The following is an 18283-nucleotide window of genomic DNA, read 5'->3' on the forward strand; positions in this document are numbered from 1 at the left end:
TACTCTAGGCCAGGCACTAGTCAAAACACTTTGTATTAACTCATTTAAACCTCAAAGCAATCCGATCAGGTCAGTACTCTTATTTATGCCATTTTACAGATGAGACCTTGTTCTTCCTATTGAAGAAACAACCTTGAATAAGATCATTGAGCTCTCTGCCATCAAAGATTTATAGTCCCAGCTTTAAAAGAAGAAGAATAGGCTGAGCGCAGTAGCTCATGCCTGTAATCCCAGCACTTTGGGAGGCCGAGCTAGGTAGATCACATGAGGCCAGGAGTTTGAGACTAGCTTGGCTAACATGAAGAAACCCTGTCTCCACTAAAAATGCAAAAATTAGCCGGGCCTAGAGGTGCATGCCTGTAATCCCAGCTACTCAGGAGGCTGAGGTAGGAGAATCTCTTGAATCTGGGAGGTGGAGGTTGCAGTGAGTCAAGATCGCACCACTGTACTCCAGCCTGGGTGACAGACAAAGAACAAGACTCCCCTTCAAAAAAAATAAAATAAAATAAAAGAAGAGGAGGAAGAAGAAGAAGAAGAAGAAGAAGAAGAAGAAGAAGAAGAAGAAGAAGAAGAAGAAGAAGAAGAAGAAGAAGAAGAATAATTAAGAGACTACCCTCCTGAGGTTATTGAGATTATCGTGACTCTCACCTAAGACACTACATTCAAGTCGCTAGAATAGCACCTTGCATGTAGTAAGTGTTCAACAGACTGAGCTATTACTAGACCATTAAAATCAAGAAAGCAATGCCACTTTTTTCTCGGGTGAGGGTCGTATGTGTATTAAGGTGGCTGCAGATGTAAAAGATTGTGAATTATCAGGGAAATGTTACAATCAGAAATTGCCCCTGCGGGTCACGGCTGATGTTGCACTGGCTGGAGTGGGGCAAGGGCGATGGGGGGTTTCTCATCTCCACGGGGTCTCTGCTCTTGCTTCATAAGAAGGAGCTTGAGGTCAGCTCTCCACCTCTGTGGGGTAAGGTACCCCCTTTCCTTTCCAGGTGCCTCTATAAGCTGAGCCCCAACCTCCCTCAGTGAGGGAAGCTTTGCTCCTCCTGCAGCAGCTGCTTTGGGAGGAAGAGCTGGGAGCTCTCCCTTCCCTGCCTGGGGAGGCAGCATGAACATAAGAGCACCAACATTACACAGAGAAGGCAGGCTCGCCTCCCTCACCTCTGTCATGTCTCCAAAGGGCAGAAGTTCCAGGTCCCGATTCAAGGAGCAGCAGTGGAGCACCTGGAGGTATCTGTGAAGGACAGGGAGCCATAAGGCACAGGCGACCAGCCCTCCCACCCATCACCCTTCCCAGTGTCGAAAGGAATGGTCTTGATTTTCATGCTAAGAAATTTAGACTTGATGGTGTTCAATGGTATAACACTGAAGGCTTTTTTCATTTCCTTCCCTCTTTCATTTCTTTTAAATTAATACACACTCTTAGTAAATAGTTGACCAGAACAAAAAGATGCAATGAAAAGCAGTTCTCTTTCCCATCTCTGACCTTCATTTGCTTTTCTCAAAAGCAGCCACTATTGGCCGGGCATTGTGGCTCACGCCTGTAATCCCAGCACTTTGGGAGGCCGAGGAGGGTGGATCACCTGAGATCAGGAGTTCGAGACCAGCTTGGCCAACGTGACAAAACCCCGTCTCTACTAAAAATACAAAAATTAACTGGGCGTGGTGGTGCGTGCCTGTAGTCCCAGCTACTCAAGAGACTGAGGCAAGAGAATCGCTTGAACCAGGGAGGCAGAAAGGTTGCAGTAAGCCAAGATCATGCCATTGTGCTCTAGCCTGGGAGACAAAGTGAGACTCCGTCTCAAAAAAGCAGCCACTATTACAGTGTCTTGCATATTTATTCAGAAATAATCTATTCATATATGGATGTATACTGCATGGTACTGCATGTATCAGTTATTATTGTTTTAATGGCACTGTAATATTCCATTATACGGTTGCACCATAAATTATTTAACCAGTGCCCTAGTGATGGACACTGGAATTGTTTCTACTCTTTTGCTCCTGTGAGCAATGCAGTGTGAACATCCTTGTATATGGGTCTTTGCCTCCATGGGTGAAAATATCTACACATTAAATAACTAACAGTGGATTTGCTGAGTCAAAGGGTTGGTGCATTTTTATTTTAACAGATATTTCAAAACTTCTGTATGAGTTCTATCAGTCTCATAGAAGACCATAAAGAAGAGCAATGACAAGATTCTCATCTTGGGACTTAGGATGATTCTCAGCTGGGACTTAGGATGATTGCCCTGGAGACAATCTTACGCGGGGTGGAACAGAGCAAGAGATTAGAGACAGGGACCCAAGGGCAGGGGCAGTGGGAACTGTTCAAACAAGAGATCACAGGCTGAAAGAACTAGAAGCAGAGATGGAGAAGACAGAAATACAAGAGATATGTAGGAAACAGGCTTATTCACAATTGGTGGCCAATTAGATGTGGAAGAAATCAGAGGAGGAGACATCTGTCTTCCTGGGGTGCAAGGTTTGGGTGATGCCATTAAACTGAGTTGCACAATTTGGGAAAAGAAGCCAGGGGCATGGGGCTGGGCAGGCAGGGTGCTCATGAGTTGGTGTTGGACATGATTGTGAGGTGTCCACAGGACAACTAGACAGAGACAGCCAGTTCCTACACCTCCATATCTATGTTGTTCCCGGGGGCAGATTGCAAAACCAAGCAAACAGTCACAGGTCAGAGTCCACCATAGTTGGAAGCGTAGCTGTAGCATTCAGAGCAGTTTTCCTGGACCCTTCACTGAACAGGCTTCACTCATGACATCCAATCTCATGTCTTGGGCAGGTTAACCCAAGAATTCTAGGGCAGGGAGAGGCCATAGAGGGAAAGGAGGGATATGGACAAGACTTGGGAGATCCACGGGGCCATAGATTCAAACTGGTTTCCTCTAAGTCACAGAACCTCATCGCTCCCATTTGTTTTCCTTTTCACAGAACCTCATTGCTCCCATTTGTTTTCCTTTTCACTTAGGGGCCAAGATTTAACGAATACAAATGAAATTCTAATGTAGCGATATTGGAAGGGGAGAGTGTATTGACTATTTTGAGCCAATATAGCCTAATAGTTAAGCATGAAGTTTCTGAAAGCAACTGGGTTCAAATCCTGGATCCATCACATCCCACCACCTGGGTGATTTCGGGCAAATTATTTAACCTCTTGGGGCCTCAGCTGATTCATCTGGAAAATTGATATGGTGGTATTTCTTTCACAGTGAGGGGTGAATATGGTAATGCGTGTAAGTGGAGCACACAAGTGTTAGCAGTTGTCAGGTTACCGTTTGAAGCTGGAGGTGCCCCCAGACCAGCCACATGCCCTGTGCTCTCCCCTTCCCCTCCCAGGAGCTTACCGGGCCTTGTCGTATGGGCCTCCCATGAGGATGTTCTCCCTGATGTTCCCGCTGACGATCCACGCCTTCTGGGGGACATAGGCCAGGCTTCCCTGCACCCCCACCGAGCCCTCAAGCAAGTGCATCTGCGGCAGAATGAGTCCAGCCTCAGGACCAAGTGGGCCAAGGGACAGAGCCTGCCTGGCTCAGCAGGCACAGTGCCCAGGGCCCCACTGCCCTCCAGGACCTTGGGGGCTCTCCTAGGTAAAAGGGACTTTTAATGTGGCCTTGCCAGGCCCACCAGCGAGTTCCAGGGACCGGCCATGAGAACATGTGGAAGCAGCTGGAGATAAGCCCAGCCAGGTCCTGCTTGGACTGAATCCAAGGTCTGCACTAAAGACACCCATACATTTTTTCCTCTTTTTTTTTGAGACGGAGTCTCGCTCCGTCGCCCAGGCTGGAGTGCAGTGGCGCCATCTTGGCTCACTGCAAGCTCCGCCTCCCTGGTTCACACCATTCTCCTGCCTCAGCCTCCTGAATAGCTGGGACTACCGGCGCCCGCCACCACGCCAGGCTAATTTTTTGTATTTTTAGTAGAGACGGGGTTTCACCGTGTTAGCCAGGATGGTTTCGATCTCCTGACCTCGTGATCTGCCCGCCTCGGCCTCCCAAAGTGCTGGGATTACAGGCGTGAACGTTTTTTCCTCTTATTTGTCCCAGCCCCATTCCCTGGCAGCCAGTGCCTCCATGGTCTTTACCACGCACACCAAAAGTTCCAGGCTATCCCTGAGCATGCCTGGGTATTATGGAATTATTACTGTTAGGTAGGATAATGTTATCATGGTTAGGTAGAAAAACGTTCTTACTTTTGGACCTCATGATGAAGTATTTAGAATGGAAAGTGTTATAACCTGTGTAATTTAAAGTATTCTACAAAATATATGTCTATATAGTAAGGTAAATATGCAAAAACTATCAACTGCGGCATCCAGATGGTGGGTATATGGATCCCTGCTGTAGTGTTCTTCCTGCTTTTCTGCCTAAGTTCAAAACAACACGTTAAAAACAAATAGAGATAGACACTCATCCCCAGCACCCTGCCATGGGACCTCATCATTCTTAATCCTTTCTCTTTTATACCCTAAAATGTTTACTTCTAATTTGAAGCCAGGCTTTAATGAATAAGAACAAAACTTTAAAATGGTATCTCTGTCTTCCTTTATTAGAAGGAAAGTGACAGGCTCATTTACATAGGAAACTGACAAACCACTGGGCACGTAGGGAGGTGGTCTTGCCTGGAGGCTGCCAGGCAATGCTGCTGTGATGTAGAACAGAGCTCTGACCTCAGGTGGACCTGGGACTCAGCCCTGGCTCACCCCTTACCTGCTGCATGACCTTGGATGAGTCACCTCTCAGAACCTCACGTACTCATCTGTAAATGGGTCATCGTGAGTATGCCTTAGTCATGGGAGGTTACCAGAGTTAAAGGGGAAAATGGAAAGCTCTTTGCACAGGACTTCGCATGTAAGTACTGAAGCTAGTTTTACAATTTTTTTTAATGGAGTCTTTCTTCTTTGCAGTTGCAAAGAAACTGGGGAAAGGCCATCCCACATGCAGCACGTGGCTGATGTGTTAAGAGAGAGCTGGCTTTGGTAACATAACCGCATTCCAAGGAGGGGATGAGTTTGACAATGTTCATTTGGGAGAAGGAGCTGAGGGAAAAGCCGAAGAAAGGAAGGAAAACTTCTCCCAGTGTTGGGGGAACAAGGGACAATGGGCAGAAGAAGAAGGGGGAAGAGATGGCAGCCCAGGAGGGGGTGAGGTTGGGGCTCCACGGGGAAGGGCTGGTGTAAGACGCTTGAGGGAACGTGACCAAAAATGCATAGCAGGCATCATGGGTGCTTTTAGTGTTCGTTATAAGGTGTGCAGTGTGACCCCAAAGGATCTGGGGAATGGGTTTGGGGTTTTTTTTGAAACTGGAGAAATGGCCGGGCATGGTGGCTCACGTCTATAGTCCCAGCACTTTGGAAAGCCGAGGCAGGTGGATCACTTGAGGCCAGGAGTTCGAGACCACCCTGGTCAACATGGTGAAACCACGTCTCTACCAAAAAATACAAAAATTAGCTGAGCATGGTGGCGCATGCCTGTAGTCCCCAGCTACTCAGGAGGCTGAGGCATGAGAATCACCTGAACCCTGGAGGCAGAGGTTGCAGTGAGCCGAGATCACACCATTGCACTCCCGACTGGATGTGTCAAAAAAAAGAAGAAAGGAAGGGAAGGGAAGGGAAGGAAAAGGAAGGGAAGGGAAGGGAAGGGAAGGGAAGGGAAGGGAAGGGAAGGGAAGGGAAGGGAAGGGAAGGGAAGGGAAAAAGGAAAGAAAAGAAAGAAAAAAGAAACTGGAGAAAGGGTGTGTGAGCCACATGTCCACATGGCAGCAGACCTCAAACTCGTCCACAGGGGATGGAATGGGGGGTTCAAATCTCAAGGGCAAGGGCACCCAGCAGGCACATGTACCCCACTGCTGGAGTATGAGTATGACTGCCCCATCCCATCCAGCAGGCCTCCTCTCCCCAGGCTGCCTTCCTTCTTTCTCCCTGTTTCTCCCCCCACATTTCTCTTCCGATGCCATCCTAAAAGGCACATACATTCCACTCCTCAATGTTATGAGTTTGGCTTTATAAAATGATTTTTATGCTTTTTTTTATAGGGACCATTGCAACAGGCTATTGCAGTGTGGAAGAGAGACTGGACTCAACTCCCTGTGAAATAATTTGTATGATCATATTACCTTTGAGTTAATATCCTGTATCCTCACAGAGCACAGGTGAGGACAGGTCTCCAGGTGACATAAGAGGCAGCTTGCACCAGGAGTGCTGCCACAAGGTGAAGAGAGAGGGCCACCTTGATCACGCACCTCCCGCACAGTGCAAGCACAACCATTTTCAATTTATAAAAATCCCACTTGCTCAGACCCCTGTGAGGAAGAAAGCAGTGGGGGGCCCCGCCTGGGGCACTGGAGCTTGGGAGGGCCTGGACTGCCTGGAGACAGGCACGCATGTGGCCACAGATCACTTACCTCCTCCAGGATGGCTGACAACAGGCTGCTCTTACCACTCCCCATGTTGCCGCAGACCCCTAACATCATCCCCTGCAAGCCAAGGAGGACACACAAGTATTGGGACAGCACAGCCCTGGCATACCCACCTGCCCATGGCGGCTCAACCGTTTAGAACCTGAAACAACACTCAGAAAACAAAATAACCACACAGAGCCCAAGACTCCTCAGACAAGCAAAGCTCAAGAGGAGCTTTGTGTGCAGTCCCTGGAGGCAGGCGGGGTGACCCGAGAGAAGGAGATCACAAGGGAAAGGCAGAGGGGAACTCAGGGGTAGGTGGCAAGAACCGTGAATTCCAGATTGGTGTCTGTTCTATGCAGCAATCCTGGGAAAGCCACTTAGCCTCTCTGGGCCTCAGTTTCTCCATTTGTTAAATGGGAATAAAGAAGCCAGCCTCACAGAATTTCCTGCATGCATGCATGCATTCATTTATTGAAACATTCATTCATCCATCAAATAGTGATCTGAGTTTCCTCTATGGACCCAGTAATGAAGAAAAGACCTCACATTGAGCTCAGAATATAAGCTTAGGGGATGGGAAGACAGACAGACTACATAAATAAATAAATATCAGATGGAGATAAGTGATATGAGTGAAATGAAGTCGGCTCTTATGACAGACAGAGTGTTGGGGGTTGAGGCAATTTTAGATGGGTCAGCCAGGGAAGGCTTCTACAGAGCAGGTGTCATTGTTACCCAAGAGCTGTGAGAACACTGGTGGGAAAGAGTTCAGAGGTACAAGTACAGATTTGGAGGAACCCGGGCTCTAAAGGCAGTGAAAAGTCACTGAAGGGTTTAAGGAGAGTGACTTGAATTGGTTTATGTTTTAGAAAGATCCCTCTGTCATAGTATAATGCAGCAGTCCCCAACCTTTTTGGCACCAGGGACCAGTTTCATGGAAGACAATTTTTCCACCAACTGAGTGATGGCGGGGGATTGGTTTCAGGATGAAACTGTTCCACCTCAGATCATCAGGCAAGATTCTCATAAGGAGCGTGCAACCTGGATCCCTTGCATGCACACTTCACAATAAGGTTCCCGCTCCTATGAGAATCTAATGCTGCCGCTGATCTGACAAGAGGCAGAGCTCAGGCGGTGATGCTCACTGGCCTGCTGCTCACCTCCTGCTGTGCGGCCTGGTTTCTAACAGGCTGTGGACCAGTGCGGGTCTACCGCCCAGGTGTCGGAAACCCCTGATAGAATGGATTTTGGAGGCTCACAGAGACAGAGGGTGGGAGTGGGGTGAGAGATATAAACTACCTATTGGGTACAATGCACTCTATCGGGTCATAGGTGCACTAAAATCTCGACTTCACTATACAACTCCTCCATCTAACCAAAACCCACTTGTACCCCAAAAGCTATTGAAATAAAAAATATATATTAATTATTTAAAAAAGGAAAATCCCTCTGTCTGCTGCATGGTAGAAGGCTCATAAGAAGGCGAAAGTGGGAGCAGAGAGGTGGATGAGGAGGTTCTGGGAGCGGTGTGACAGTGGCAGGGATAGGGCAGTGGAGGGGCTATGGTGAGGGTGGCAGGTTTGGAGCAGATGTGGAAGTCAAGTTGACAGGCCTTGCTGGTGGATTGGATTCGAGGGAGGGAAGGAAAGGAATCAAGTGTGACTTCCAGGTTCTCAACCACTGGAAAGATGATGGTGCCATCTCCCAGGAGAAGGAAGATTTGGGGAACTCATCAAAGGGGGTGAATATCAAAACCTTATTTCATTTTAAATGCTTGATGGACATTTAAGAGAGATATTAAATAGGCAGTTGAGTCTGGAGTCCAGAAGAGACTACAAGGCTAGAGATAATAGCACAGAGATAGAATTTAAAACCACAGGACTAGAGATGATCACCAAGGAAGAAAGTATAAATAGATAAGAGACAGTAGATATTAGATATTAACACCTATTACTACTAGATATGATCTATTTTTAGACATTTATCATTATATATAGATCAATATCTATATCTATTCTATATCAATTATTATAAGATATCAATATCTACATTAATAGATAACAGAGAAGAAAAGAGGAGGGGCGAAGAGGAGACAGCAGGAAGCTAATCTTTGTAAGCATTAGGCAGAGAAAGAGCCAGATAAGGTGAGTTCACAGAATAACCAAATTCAAACACAGGATAGTGCTTGGCACATACGAGGAATGTAATAAATGTTAGCTGGGTCTCCTTTCCCTTCTCCTTTCTGTGTCCTTGGTCCTTCCAAGGACAAGCACACAGTACTCTCATATTATTTTGGGTCTTACCTAAGCCAAAAAAATTTTAAATGATAGATTAATTCACATTAAAAAATGAACGATATCCTGTGTTTGCCCTCCATGGAAAATTCGAATTTTAAAGGGAGAGATCTTGGAGAGGGCAGTTTTTAGCCAAGGAAATGGTGGGGCACCTGGCCAAGCTCCTAGCCTCAGGTCCTGAGAGCCTGGCAGCTGGCCTGCCTGCATGGCCTGAACAAGGCTACCTTGGACACCACCAGGTTGATCTTGCGCAACTCTGGGCCCAGGCTGTTCCCTTCTTCTTCTGGCCCGAGGGCATCTCTAGGCCTGGTCATCCCCTCAGAAGCGTGTCCGTTCCTCTCCAGCTCCAATGCCCCATTGACGATCCCGGGACAGGTCTGTCGCCACAACAAGGTGGCCTCCTCCAAGACCAGAGCTTTGCTGGGGTCTTGTAATGTCTGAACATAGAAAACAGGGCTCTCCTGGAGGAAAAACTTCTGTAAAGACAAAAAGAAATGAAGGAGGAATACAGTTCTTTAGTTCAGCAGGAATGTGTTCCCAGTTTTACAAGCCTGCCAGTTGGTATGGTTTTGTGAATTTCTAATAAGCAGTAAAAGTTTGCAGAAGTACCACCAGTTAGGAAAGGCCAGTTTCTGTGGGTGAAAATTCTAGGTCAGTGTTTTCCAAATTTCAGACCACCGGGCCACTCTTCCATATTTGCAAACACTGCACTATCAACTGCAACTCTGCACTCAGGAGGTTGACTAAGGCCTAACCTACATTAGCCTCGTCCCAAGTGATGATAGCCATTGACTCGTAGGATTGATGTTTTTCTAATTAAATTCTATTTCTATTGGGCTGGACATAATGGCTCATGTCTGTAATCCTAGCACTTTGGGAGGCCAAGTGAAGGGATTGCTTAAGCTCAGGAGTTTAAGACCAGCTTGGGGAACATAGTGAGACTTCCATCTCTTTAAAAAAAAAAAATCTACTTGTAGCTATTGAAAATAAAGAGCTCTGTCTGTGTCCCATACTGGGGAAAGGTCATTTGGGGTCATACATTTCAAAAGGTGACCATTAGCAGGTCAATTCTCTCTGCATCTCCAGCTCCCTGTCTGTAAAGCACAAGGGTTGAACTACATAAATTCTAGCAATTAAAAGAATGGGAGGGGAGTATGATCCTATGGAAGTCAGGTTACATTCACATATCCCTGCCTAGAGATATGCTTAAGAGATCTAGAAGGATGCTTCCTGACATTTTGGACTCTCTTACCCACCCTTCTGAGCTCAGATTGTGGCTTCCTCATCTCTGCCCCCTCCACAGATGAAAACAGGCACAGAAGGGGAGAATGAATGGGCGAACCCAGTGTCCCATGGGAAGGAAGGCAGCAGCAGGAGCCTTCTTATAGCTGCTGAGAAGTCAGGGAAGCGCGCTGGACTGGTGATAAGCAAAGCACTGTTTGTGTTACTCAGAGCAGCCAAGTTCATTCCAGCCTCAGGGCTTTCACACTTGCTGTTTCCTCAGCCTGGTCATCATCACTCAAAGTCACCTTTGCAGGGGCCTTCCCTAAACAGGCTCTTCCTAGGAACCCCTAGCCCTCCCCAACATACTCCCTAGAACAGGCGTGTCCAATCCCTTGGCTTCCCTGGGGCACACTGGAAGAAGAATTGTCTTGGGCCACACAGAAAATACACGAACACCAATGATAGCTAATGAGCTAAAAAAAAAAATAGCAAAAATAAAAATCACCTAACGTTTTAAGAAAGTTTACAAATTTGTGTTGGGCCACATTTAATGCCATCCTGAGCCACATGCAACCTGTGACCCAGGTTGGACAAGCTTGCTCTAGGACATCACATTGTTTTATTGGCATCATGGCTCTTCATGTGATCTGATCTAATCCTCTTTGATCATTAATTTACTTGTTAATTGTCTGTTTCCAATACCAAATCTGAACTCCCTGACAGCAGGGACCCCTGTTCAATGCAGTATTCTCAGTGCCTGGCTTGTGGTAGGAGCTCAATAAATATGTTTTGCATTAATGAATGAATGAGTGAATGAGTGATAATAGGTCGTGGACTGCATGTACGTAAAAGTGGAGTGACTACAAAATGACTTTTAAAGATTGGTTTAGATTAGAGTTTTCAAACTAGATGCCAGCTATGTAAATAAGGGAAGTGGACCATTTCTAAGATGATAAATGGTAAGTAAAATGCAGCTCCAGGCCTGGAGGTGCAATAGGGTATGGTAGAGACTGCAGCAAACTGCAGCTAAATGCCTCCATCTAAACAGGGCAGCTATCGCCTCAACTCCAGTGGCCTGTGGCCATGGTAGAATGTGGTCCAGGGTCAGTAGATCTTCTAATCATTCAAGAGAATTAAAATTCTGGGTTTTTGCATAAAATGTCCAAGTTTTTCAATACAAGCAACATCTATGGTGTTTTTCTAAAACAAAACTATCTATTGGGGTAACTCTATGCAAACCTGGATAAAGTCTGCAGAGCATCTGTCTGAGACCTGGTTTGGACACACTATCCTAAGATCTCCTTGGGGACTGAGACCTGACCCGATTCATCTGTCTTCCCAGGCTCCACACCAGCCTTGGCACGGGAGGTCACCGAGTTAGCTAATCCCTTTCGCGACCTAGGCCTTGGCCAGGGGACATGTTCAGGAGGAACATCACAGGGGCTGAAGGCAGAGGAGCGTCCAAGCAGGGGGCCTACAGCCAGTCCCCTGACAACCTACCTTGAACCTCATCACTGCAGACTTGGAATTCGTGAGGCCTTTGACTGCAGTAGACACAAAGAACACTGACAGCCGAAGGAGATTCAAGGAGGCCAGCATGCTGAAGGCCTGGATAAGAAGGGGAGGAGGCGGTGAGGGTCGTGGCCCTTCCTGCTTCCTCCATTCCCTGGCACCCGCATCCCTGAGCCACATCCTCAGCATCCAACAAGCAGTTGCTTCATCCAACAGAGGCTAGTGTTTGGGGGAGACTGGAAAAAGCTGGGGAAAGAGCACTCGTCTTGGAGTCTTAGAGTCAAAGGCCTAGTCCCTGTTGCAGCTTAGCCACTGACATCTCTGGCTTTGGGCAGGTTGCCCCTACCACAGCCCAGTTTCCCCATTGGCATAGTGAGAAAAATCATAAAGTGCATACAGGAATAAAGTTGGGAAAAAACAAGAAAATTCATGTGAGTGAGCATTGCTCCCTTTCAATGTAGCTTGGTGCTATTCTTGCTGTCAAGGTCCTATTTCTTCTTCTTTGCCTTAGATGCTTGTTTTCTTTCTAACATTCAACATCTCCTTACCCTTCATGCCTAACCCATGCTGCACTGTGACTATAGCAAAATACCTTAGGCTCTCAGGACCCCAGAAGGTGCCCTCCTGGAGGTGCTGAAAGAAACTTCCAATCCATGCCCATCTCTCCTCCTTTCTTCTCCTGGCTTCATCCAAAAATGAACTCCAATGGAGCAGGAATGCCTTCGTCTAGACCTGCCTTGTGTCATCTCAGTGTGAGCCTCAAGTACCTCTGAAAGTATTCCTTCTATAGCGTCCCCAACACCCTCAGACTTCTCGGGGGTGTTTTCCTGGTGCGTGCCTGAGCCAAGCAGAGGGGCCAGCCATCTGGGGCACACACAACCCCTTGGCTGCAGACTCTCAAATGCTTCCCTACTTGCTCTGGGTGCTGCCTCCTGGCCTCCCCAGTTGGATTACCACCCCTCCAAGAGCAGCACCCTGTCTTATTCTGCTCAAAGAGCTGGGATTCCTAACACTGAAAGGCAGCTGCCACTTCTCAGGACCAGGTTCCGACCACAACGGGAAGGACTGAAGAAGCTATACCTTTGTATTTAAAGTGCACTTCCAGGGCCCTTATTTAGGGATTAGAGGAACTCCACAACCTCAAGGTGTAATTTAAATTGCCAGAATTTTAACTACAAGTACCACCTCCCCCACACCCCCCGATGGTTCTGCTGTCCAGCCCACCCACAGGGCTATCCAAGATGTCACTTTTTCAGATTGGTTGAGATGGAAGACAGCACTGTACTTCTGTCTGGAAAATCAAAATCAACATATAATGTCCATTTACAAAGCCTTCAGACCTTTGAGGGGCATGGCTAAAAAAGGACACATGAGAAAACTCCCAATCATGATGGGGAGAAAACAAAGCCCCCCAAACCCTTACCATTGACGCTGTGAGTTTCAGCTTTAAGGATGTGTGGATGAGAACCCAGACCATTGTGGCCACTGTGGGGATGATGAATAAGGCTGTAGTTGTCAGGCTCTGGACAAGCCAGCACTTCTCCAATAGTTTCCTTTCCTTCCTTCTTAGGTCTGGGAAATAAAAAAGAAATACACCAAAGATAACCACAAGAACATTCTCCAAAAAGCCCAGCACCATCCCCAAAGCATTAAAAAAAAAAAAATCCCCAGGAGGTGAGAGGGGCTTGGCTCACCATGCCATCACCAGGTTTGGAGCAGAGAGTCAGACTTTCCATACCTTCAATGATTTTTGCAAATGGTTTCTCCCATGTGTACATTTTAATCAGCTTAATGCAAGTGAGAACTTCACTGGTCACACGGATGTGCTGGTTGCTGACCTCAGATGTGTGATGCTGAGGCTTCACAGCCATTCTTGTCATGAATACCTGGAGTCAGGATACAGCAAGTTTGGAGTTGATCTGCAAGGGCTTCCTTTGACAAGGGCAGGAGAGTTCAGCCTGGCATAAGTAGGGCAACTGGGTGTATTTCCAAAGAGAGATTTTCCAATCAAAGCTCTCCAGGCCATCATGCCTTAGAGCATCCCAGGGACCTTTCTTTCCTGAGTCCCAAGCCAGACTATGGCTACTTAGAAACTAAACCGAAATGGTTCCTCTGACTTCTGGAACCCTAAACCCTCTAATAATTAAAATCACCTTTCGATCAGAGTGACTGCACTCAGGAAAACACTCGATTTCAATAATTCAGAGCACACATAATCCAAGAATCATTTCTGTTTTCTCAATTTTATTTCACCTGAATCTTTGGCAACAAATATGCTTCCCTTTCCCCATTATACTGTGCTCAGACAAATGTTAAATGCTGGCTGTGTTATTACATCAGCACATTCTGGGTAGAAGAGACGGAACAAAAATCTCGCAGAGAGATTGTCTGCAAAGGAAAGTTGTCGAAGCAGATAGTCTCCCATAGAAAGCTACGAGGTAGACTTTGCACATCACATTCACCTCTTATTTACTTATTAACCAAATGCTGTGGCTGGAGAATAGTTTGAAGTAGGGAGTGGAGCTGAATCTTAACCACAATGGATTGAAAGGTCAACAAGAATCAACGTTCTCACTCAGAGCTATCCCAGATTCCAGAGCCCTGGGACTTCTGGGGCCCAGCATCATGAGTGACAAAGAAAGACATTACCTCCAGCGGGAAAACCAGGAGATAGCATAAAATGGCAATAAATGCAGTGTATCCAACAATGAAGTAGGAAGAAATGCTGCAGATGACCAGCAATGCGCAGGTGATCAGTACTAGGGGTCCATAGCACACCCCTTCAAACAGGTAGCTTATGTCACCGGTGAAGAAGCTGATGGCCTGTAAGATAGCAAGTCGACGGGCACAGATGTCACCTCCCTGGGTACCCAGAAGGGGTGGCAGGTGGCCTCCCCATGCCCTTTCCTAGCAGGAAGGCTTGAAAGGCAGGGTGGAAGAGTAGAGACAGACGCCCCAGGTTCACATCTTTCTTCTGTCTGACTGTGTGACTCTCAACAAGTTACTTTACCACTCTGAGCCTCAGCTTCTCCATCTGTAAAGCTGGAATAATTATACTTACTTTATATGGGTTTTGTGAGATTTCAATGACATAGAAAGTGTCTGCACACATAGAATGTGCTCAATAAAAGGGATTTTTTTTTATGATTAATACTACTACTATTACTACTGCTACTGAAACCATGCCCCAAAGAGTTAAAGAAACCAGTAACTAACAGAAATTCTTGAGTTTGTAGGATAGCAGTTACAGAAAGAAACAACTTGCTGAAAGTCCCTCTGCTCGTAAGATAACAGAACTGGCTAAAATCAGTGGAACCAGTATGGCTAACTAGAGTCTGTGCAGAACCAGCTTGCTAACGTCACAGCCTAAATTTCCACCACATATTTCATACTAATTCCCCATGAATTTGCAAATGGGACCCATGAAGAGACATGAAGAGATCATTGCATATATACAAGGGCTTTTCAGACCTCCCCTCTCATTCCACCAATCACCTACTAATCTCAGAATCCACCCCTTAAATCTTTCCTAATAAAATCACTGTCTTAAAGCAAGCACAAGGAGACAGATCTGGGCTGGACTCCTGTCTCCTTGTGAGCCAATTTGCAATAAAAAGCTTTTCTTTTCTCAAAAACCCAGTGTCAAAGTATTGGCTTCTAGCACATTAGGCAGTGAGCCCCTTTTGCTTGGTAACACCACTAATATCTATATTCCAGAGAATTGCTTCTATTCTTCACTCGATTCTATTCATTCTACTACTAATAATAATATTAATTAAATTTTCTCCTTTTTTTTCTTTTTTGTTATAGATTATTCTGCCTAATTCCCTCCTCCCACATATACTGCCTGGCTCAACGCTATATAAAAAGTAACATTTGGCCGGGCACAGGGAGGCCAAGGTGGGTGGATCACTTGGGCCCAGGAGTTTGACACCAGCCTGAACAACATGGTGAAACACCAACTCTACAAAAAGTAGGAAAATTAGGCGGGCATGGTGGCACATGCCTGTAGTCCCAGCTTCTCAGGAGGCTGAGGCGGGAGGATTACTTGAGCCCGGGAGATCAAGGCTGCAATGAGCTGTAATCATGCCACTGCACTCCAGCCTGAGCAGGAGAATGAGACCCAGTCTCAAAACAAAAACAAAAACACAAAAACTTACATTCCAAATCAGGAAATCTTTAAAGAACAATTCACTAATGTTTTCTAGAATTGCCAGTCGGAATCCCTTACAAAGTGATTTGCTTTTAACTTTCACCTAAACTCCTTCCAGTTTCCAGGACGTGCCCTAGCGGGAGACTTTAAAACATTTAAAAGTACATTAGGGAGCATAAATTGGTATAGCCACTCTGAAGGGCAATTTTAAAGTATCTTTTAAAATTAAAAAATGCACAAAACTCTATGATCTGGCAATTTCATTTTTCTGTTGCGAAACATTCACACGTGTTAGATGAAGCACATACAAGGATGTTCATTACAGCACTGCTTACACCAGCCAAATGCTGGAAACATCTTACAAATTGGTGGAAAAAGATTTAAAAAGTCCATCCCAGGCTGTGCAAAGTGGCTTACGTCTATGATCCCAACACTCTGGGAGGCTGAGGCAGGAAGACTGTTTGAGGCCAGGAGTTCAAGACCAGCCTGGGCAACACAGCAAGATCCCATCTCTAAAAAAAATTTAAAAGTAGCCAAGCATGGTGGCGTGTGCCTGTAGTCCTAGCTACTCAGGAGGCTGAGAGAGGATGATTGCTGGAGCCCAGGAGGTCCAGACTGCAGTGAGCTATGATGGCACCACTGCACTCCAGCCTGGGTGATAGAGTGAGAACCTGTCTCAGACAACAACAAAGTCACCCCAGAAGTAGTAGGTAATCTTGGGCCCTAGAGCTAAACTGTCAGAGCTCATGCCCCAGATTTGTCATTTACTAGCTGTGCAACCACAGACAAGTTACTCCATGTCTCTGTGCCTCTGTCACCTCATCAGTGAAATGGAAATAATAATACAACCTGCTTTCTCATATTGATTTGAGAACGGTGCTAGATAATGCATACATAGCACTTTATTCAGGCATGTCAAAAGTACTATAATTACGATTCCGCATCACTGAAAAAAATAATGATATGGTTTGGCTGGGTTCCCACCCAAGTCTCATGTTGAATTGTAGCTCCCACAATTACCATATGTTGTGGGAGGGACTATTCTCATGACAGTGACTAAGTCTCACAAGATCTGATGGTTTTATAGGGGGGAGTTTCCCTGCACAAGCTCTCTCAGTCTCCCTTGTCTGCCACCATGTAAGATGTGCCTTTCACCTTCCGCCATGATTGTGAGGCCTCCCCAGCCACGTGGAACTGTGAGTCCACTAAGCCTCTTTTCCTTTACAAATTACCCAGTCTTGGGTATGTTTTTATCAGCAGCGTGAAAATGGACTAATACAAATAAGGACGATCTATGTGTGCTAACTGGAAAGCTCTGGAAAGCTCAGTCACAATAAGCAGGAGGGAAAGCTACAAAGCAACACAAAGATGTAGTATCATCGATGTAAAAAATCCCCCAAAAGCTATGTTCTACATTTTCTATTGGCAAAACCAAGAGGAGGACACTATGTAAAACATAGTACCACTTACATAAAAATACACAAACACAAAATCCAGTGTTTTTTATGGGTAACTTGCATGTGTACCTAAATGGACTGTTTTGGTTTTGGGTTTTTTTTTGTTTTTTTTTTTTTTGAAACTGGGTCTATGTTGTCCGGGCTGGGGTGCAGTGGTACAATCTTGGCTCACTGCAACCTATGCCTTCTGGGCTCAAGCCATCTTCCTTCCTCAGCCTCCCAAGTAGCTGGGACCACAGGCTCACACCACCACGCCCAGCTAACTTTTTGCATTTTTGGTAGAGATGGGGTTTCTCTCTGTTGCCGAAGCTGGTCACGAACTACTGAACTCAAGCAATTCATCCAACTCGGCCTCCCAAAGTGCTGGGATTACAGGTGTGAGCCATTCGTGTCCAGTCAAATGTGCTTTAAAAGGTCTGAAGGACAAAAACCAAGTTGCTAATGGTGCTAATCTCTGGGCATAGGGGAAGAAACTAGGCCTAAGGCAACTTCTATACTATTTTATTTTGTTTCCAAGGAGAATGTATTCCGATCTTTTTTAAAAATTAATTTTAGTGCAAGAGAAAGGACAAAGAAATGTTTTTAAGTAAAAAAATTTTTTTTAATTAATTTAAAAATAAAATGTAGGCTGGGAGCTGTGGCTCATGCCTGTAATCCCAGCACTTTGGGAGGCCAAAGTAGGCAGGTCACCTAAGGTCAGGAGTTTGAGACCAGCCTGGCCAACATGGTGAAACCCCGCCTCTACTAAAAATACAAAAATTAGCCAGGCGTGGTGGCACACACCTGTAGTCCCAGCTACTCGGGAGGCTGAGGCAGGAGAATCGCTTGAACTCAGAAGGCAGAGGTTGCAGTGAGCCAAGATTGCACTATTGCATTCCAGCCTGGGCAACAATAGGGAATAAATTAATTAATTTATTAATTATTAATTATTTAATTAATTAATAAATTAAATAAATTAATTAATTGAATTAAATTACAATGTATATAAGCAACTGCCTAGAAATCCTTACTTCAGAAATTACTTCCATCTCCACTCTCAAATAGACCATTTTGTTTTATGCTTCTATGAAGATGTTTGAGGAAACTGGATTTTGCATACAGCAGGTGCTCAGAATATACAGAAAGGAACCAAGCTAGGCCTTAGCACAGGGCTCCTTAGTGAGGCGGGTGACTGCAAGGGTTGAAGACCTGGACTCTGCAGCCAGGCACCATGTCCAAAT

At 45.8% G+C, this 18283-nt stretch overlaps 1 protein-coding gene across 1 annotated transcript in view; it reads right to left on the reverse strand.

Annotated features, from left to right (window-relative positions):
* LOC129492798 (ATP-binding cassette sub-family C member 11-like) overlaps positions 1 to 18283 on the reverse strand; it is a 78195-nt gene that overhangs the window by 35222 nt on the left and 24690 nt on the right. Inside the window, 8 exon segments of the mRNA XM_055298102.2 lie at positions 1168 to 1240; positions 3369 to 3493; positions 6424 to 6495; positions 8942 to 9193; positions 11442 to 11549; positions 12877 to 13025; positions 13192 to 13339; positions 14103 to 14278. Of these exon segments, the coding sequence (XP_055154077.1) occupies positions 1168 to 1240; positions 3369 to 3493; positions 6424 to 6495; positions 8942 to 9193; positions 11442 to 11549; positions 12877 to 13025; positions 13192 to 13339; positions 14103 to 14278 (1103 nt within the window).

This window comes from Symphalangus syndactylus, chromosome 11, assembly GCF_028878055.3.
Source record: "Symphalangus syndactylus isolate Jambi chromosome 11, NHGRI_mSymSyn1-v2.1_pri, whole genome shotgun sequence".
Lineage (NCBI taxonomy): Eukaryota > Metazoa > Chordata > Mammalia > Primates > Hylobatidae > Symphalangus > Symphalangus syndactylus.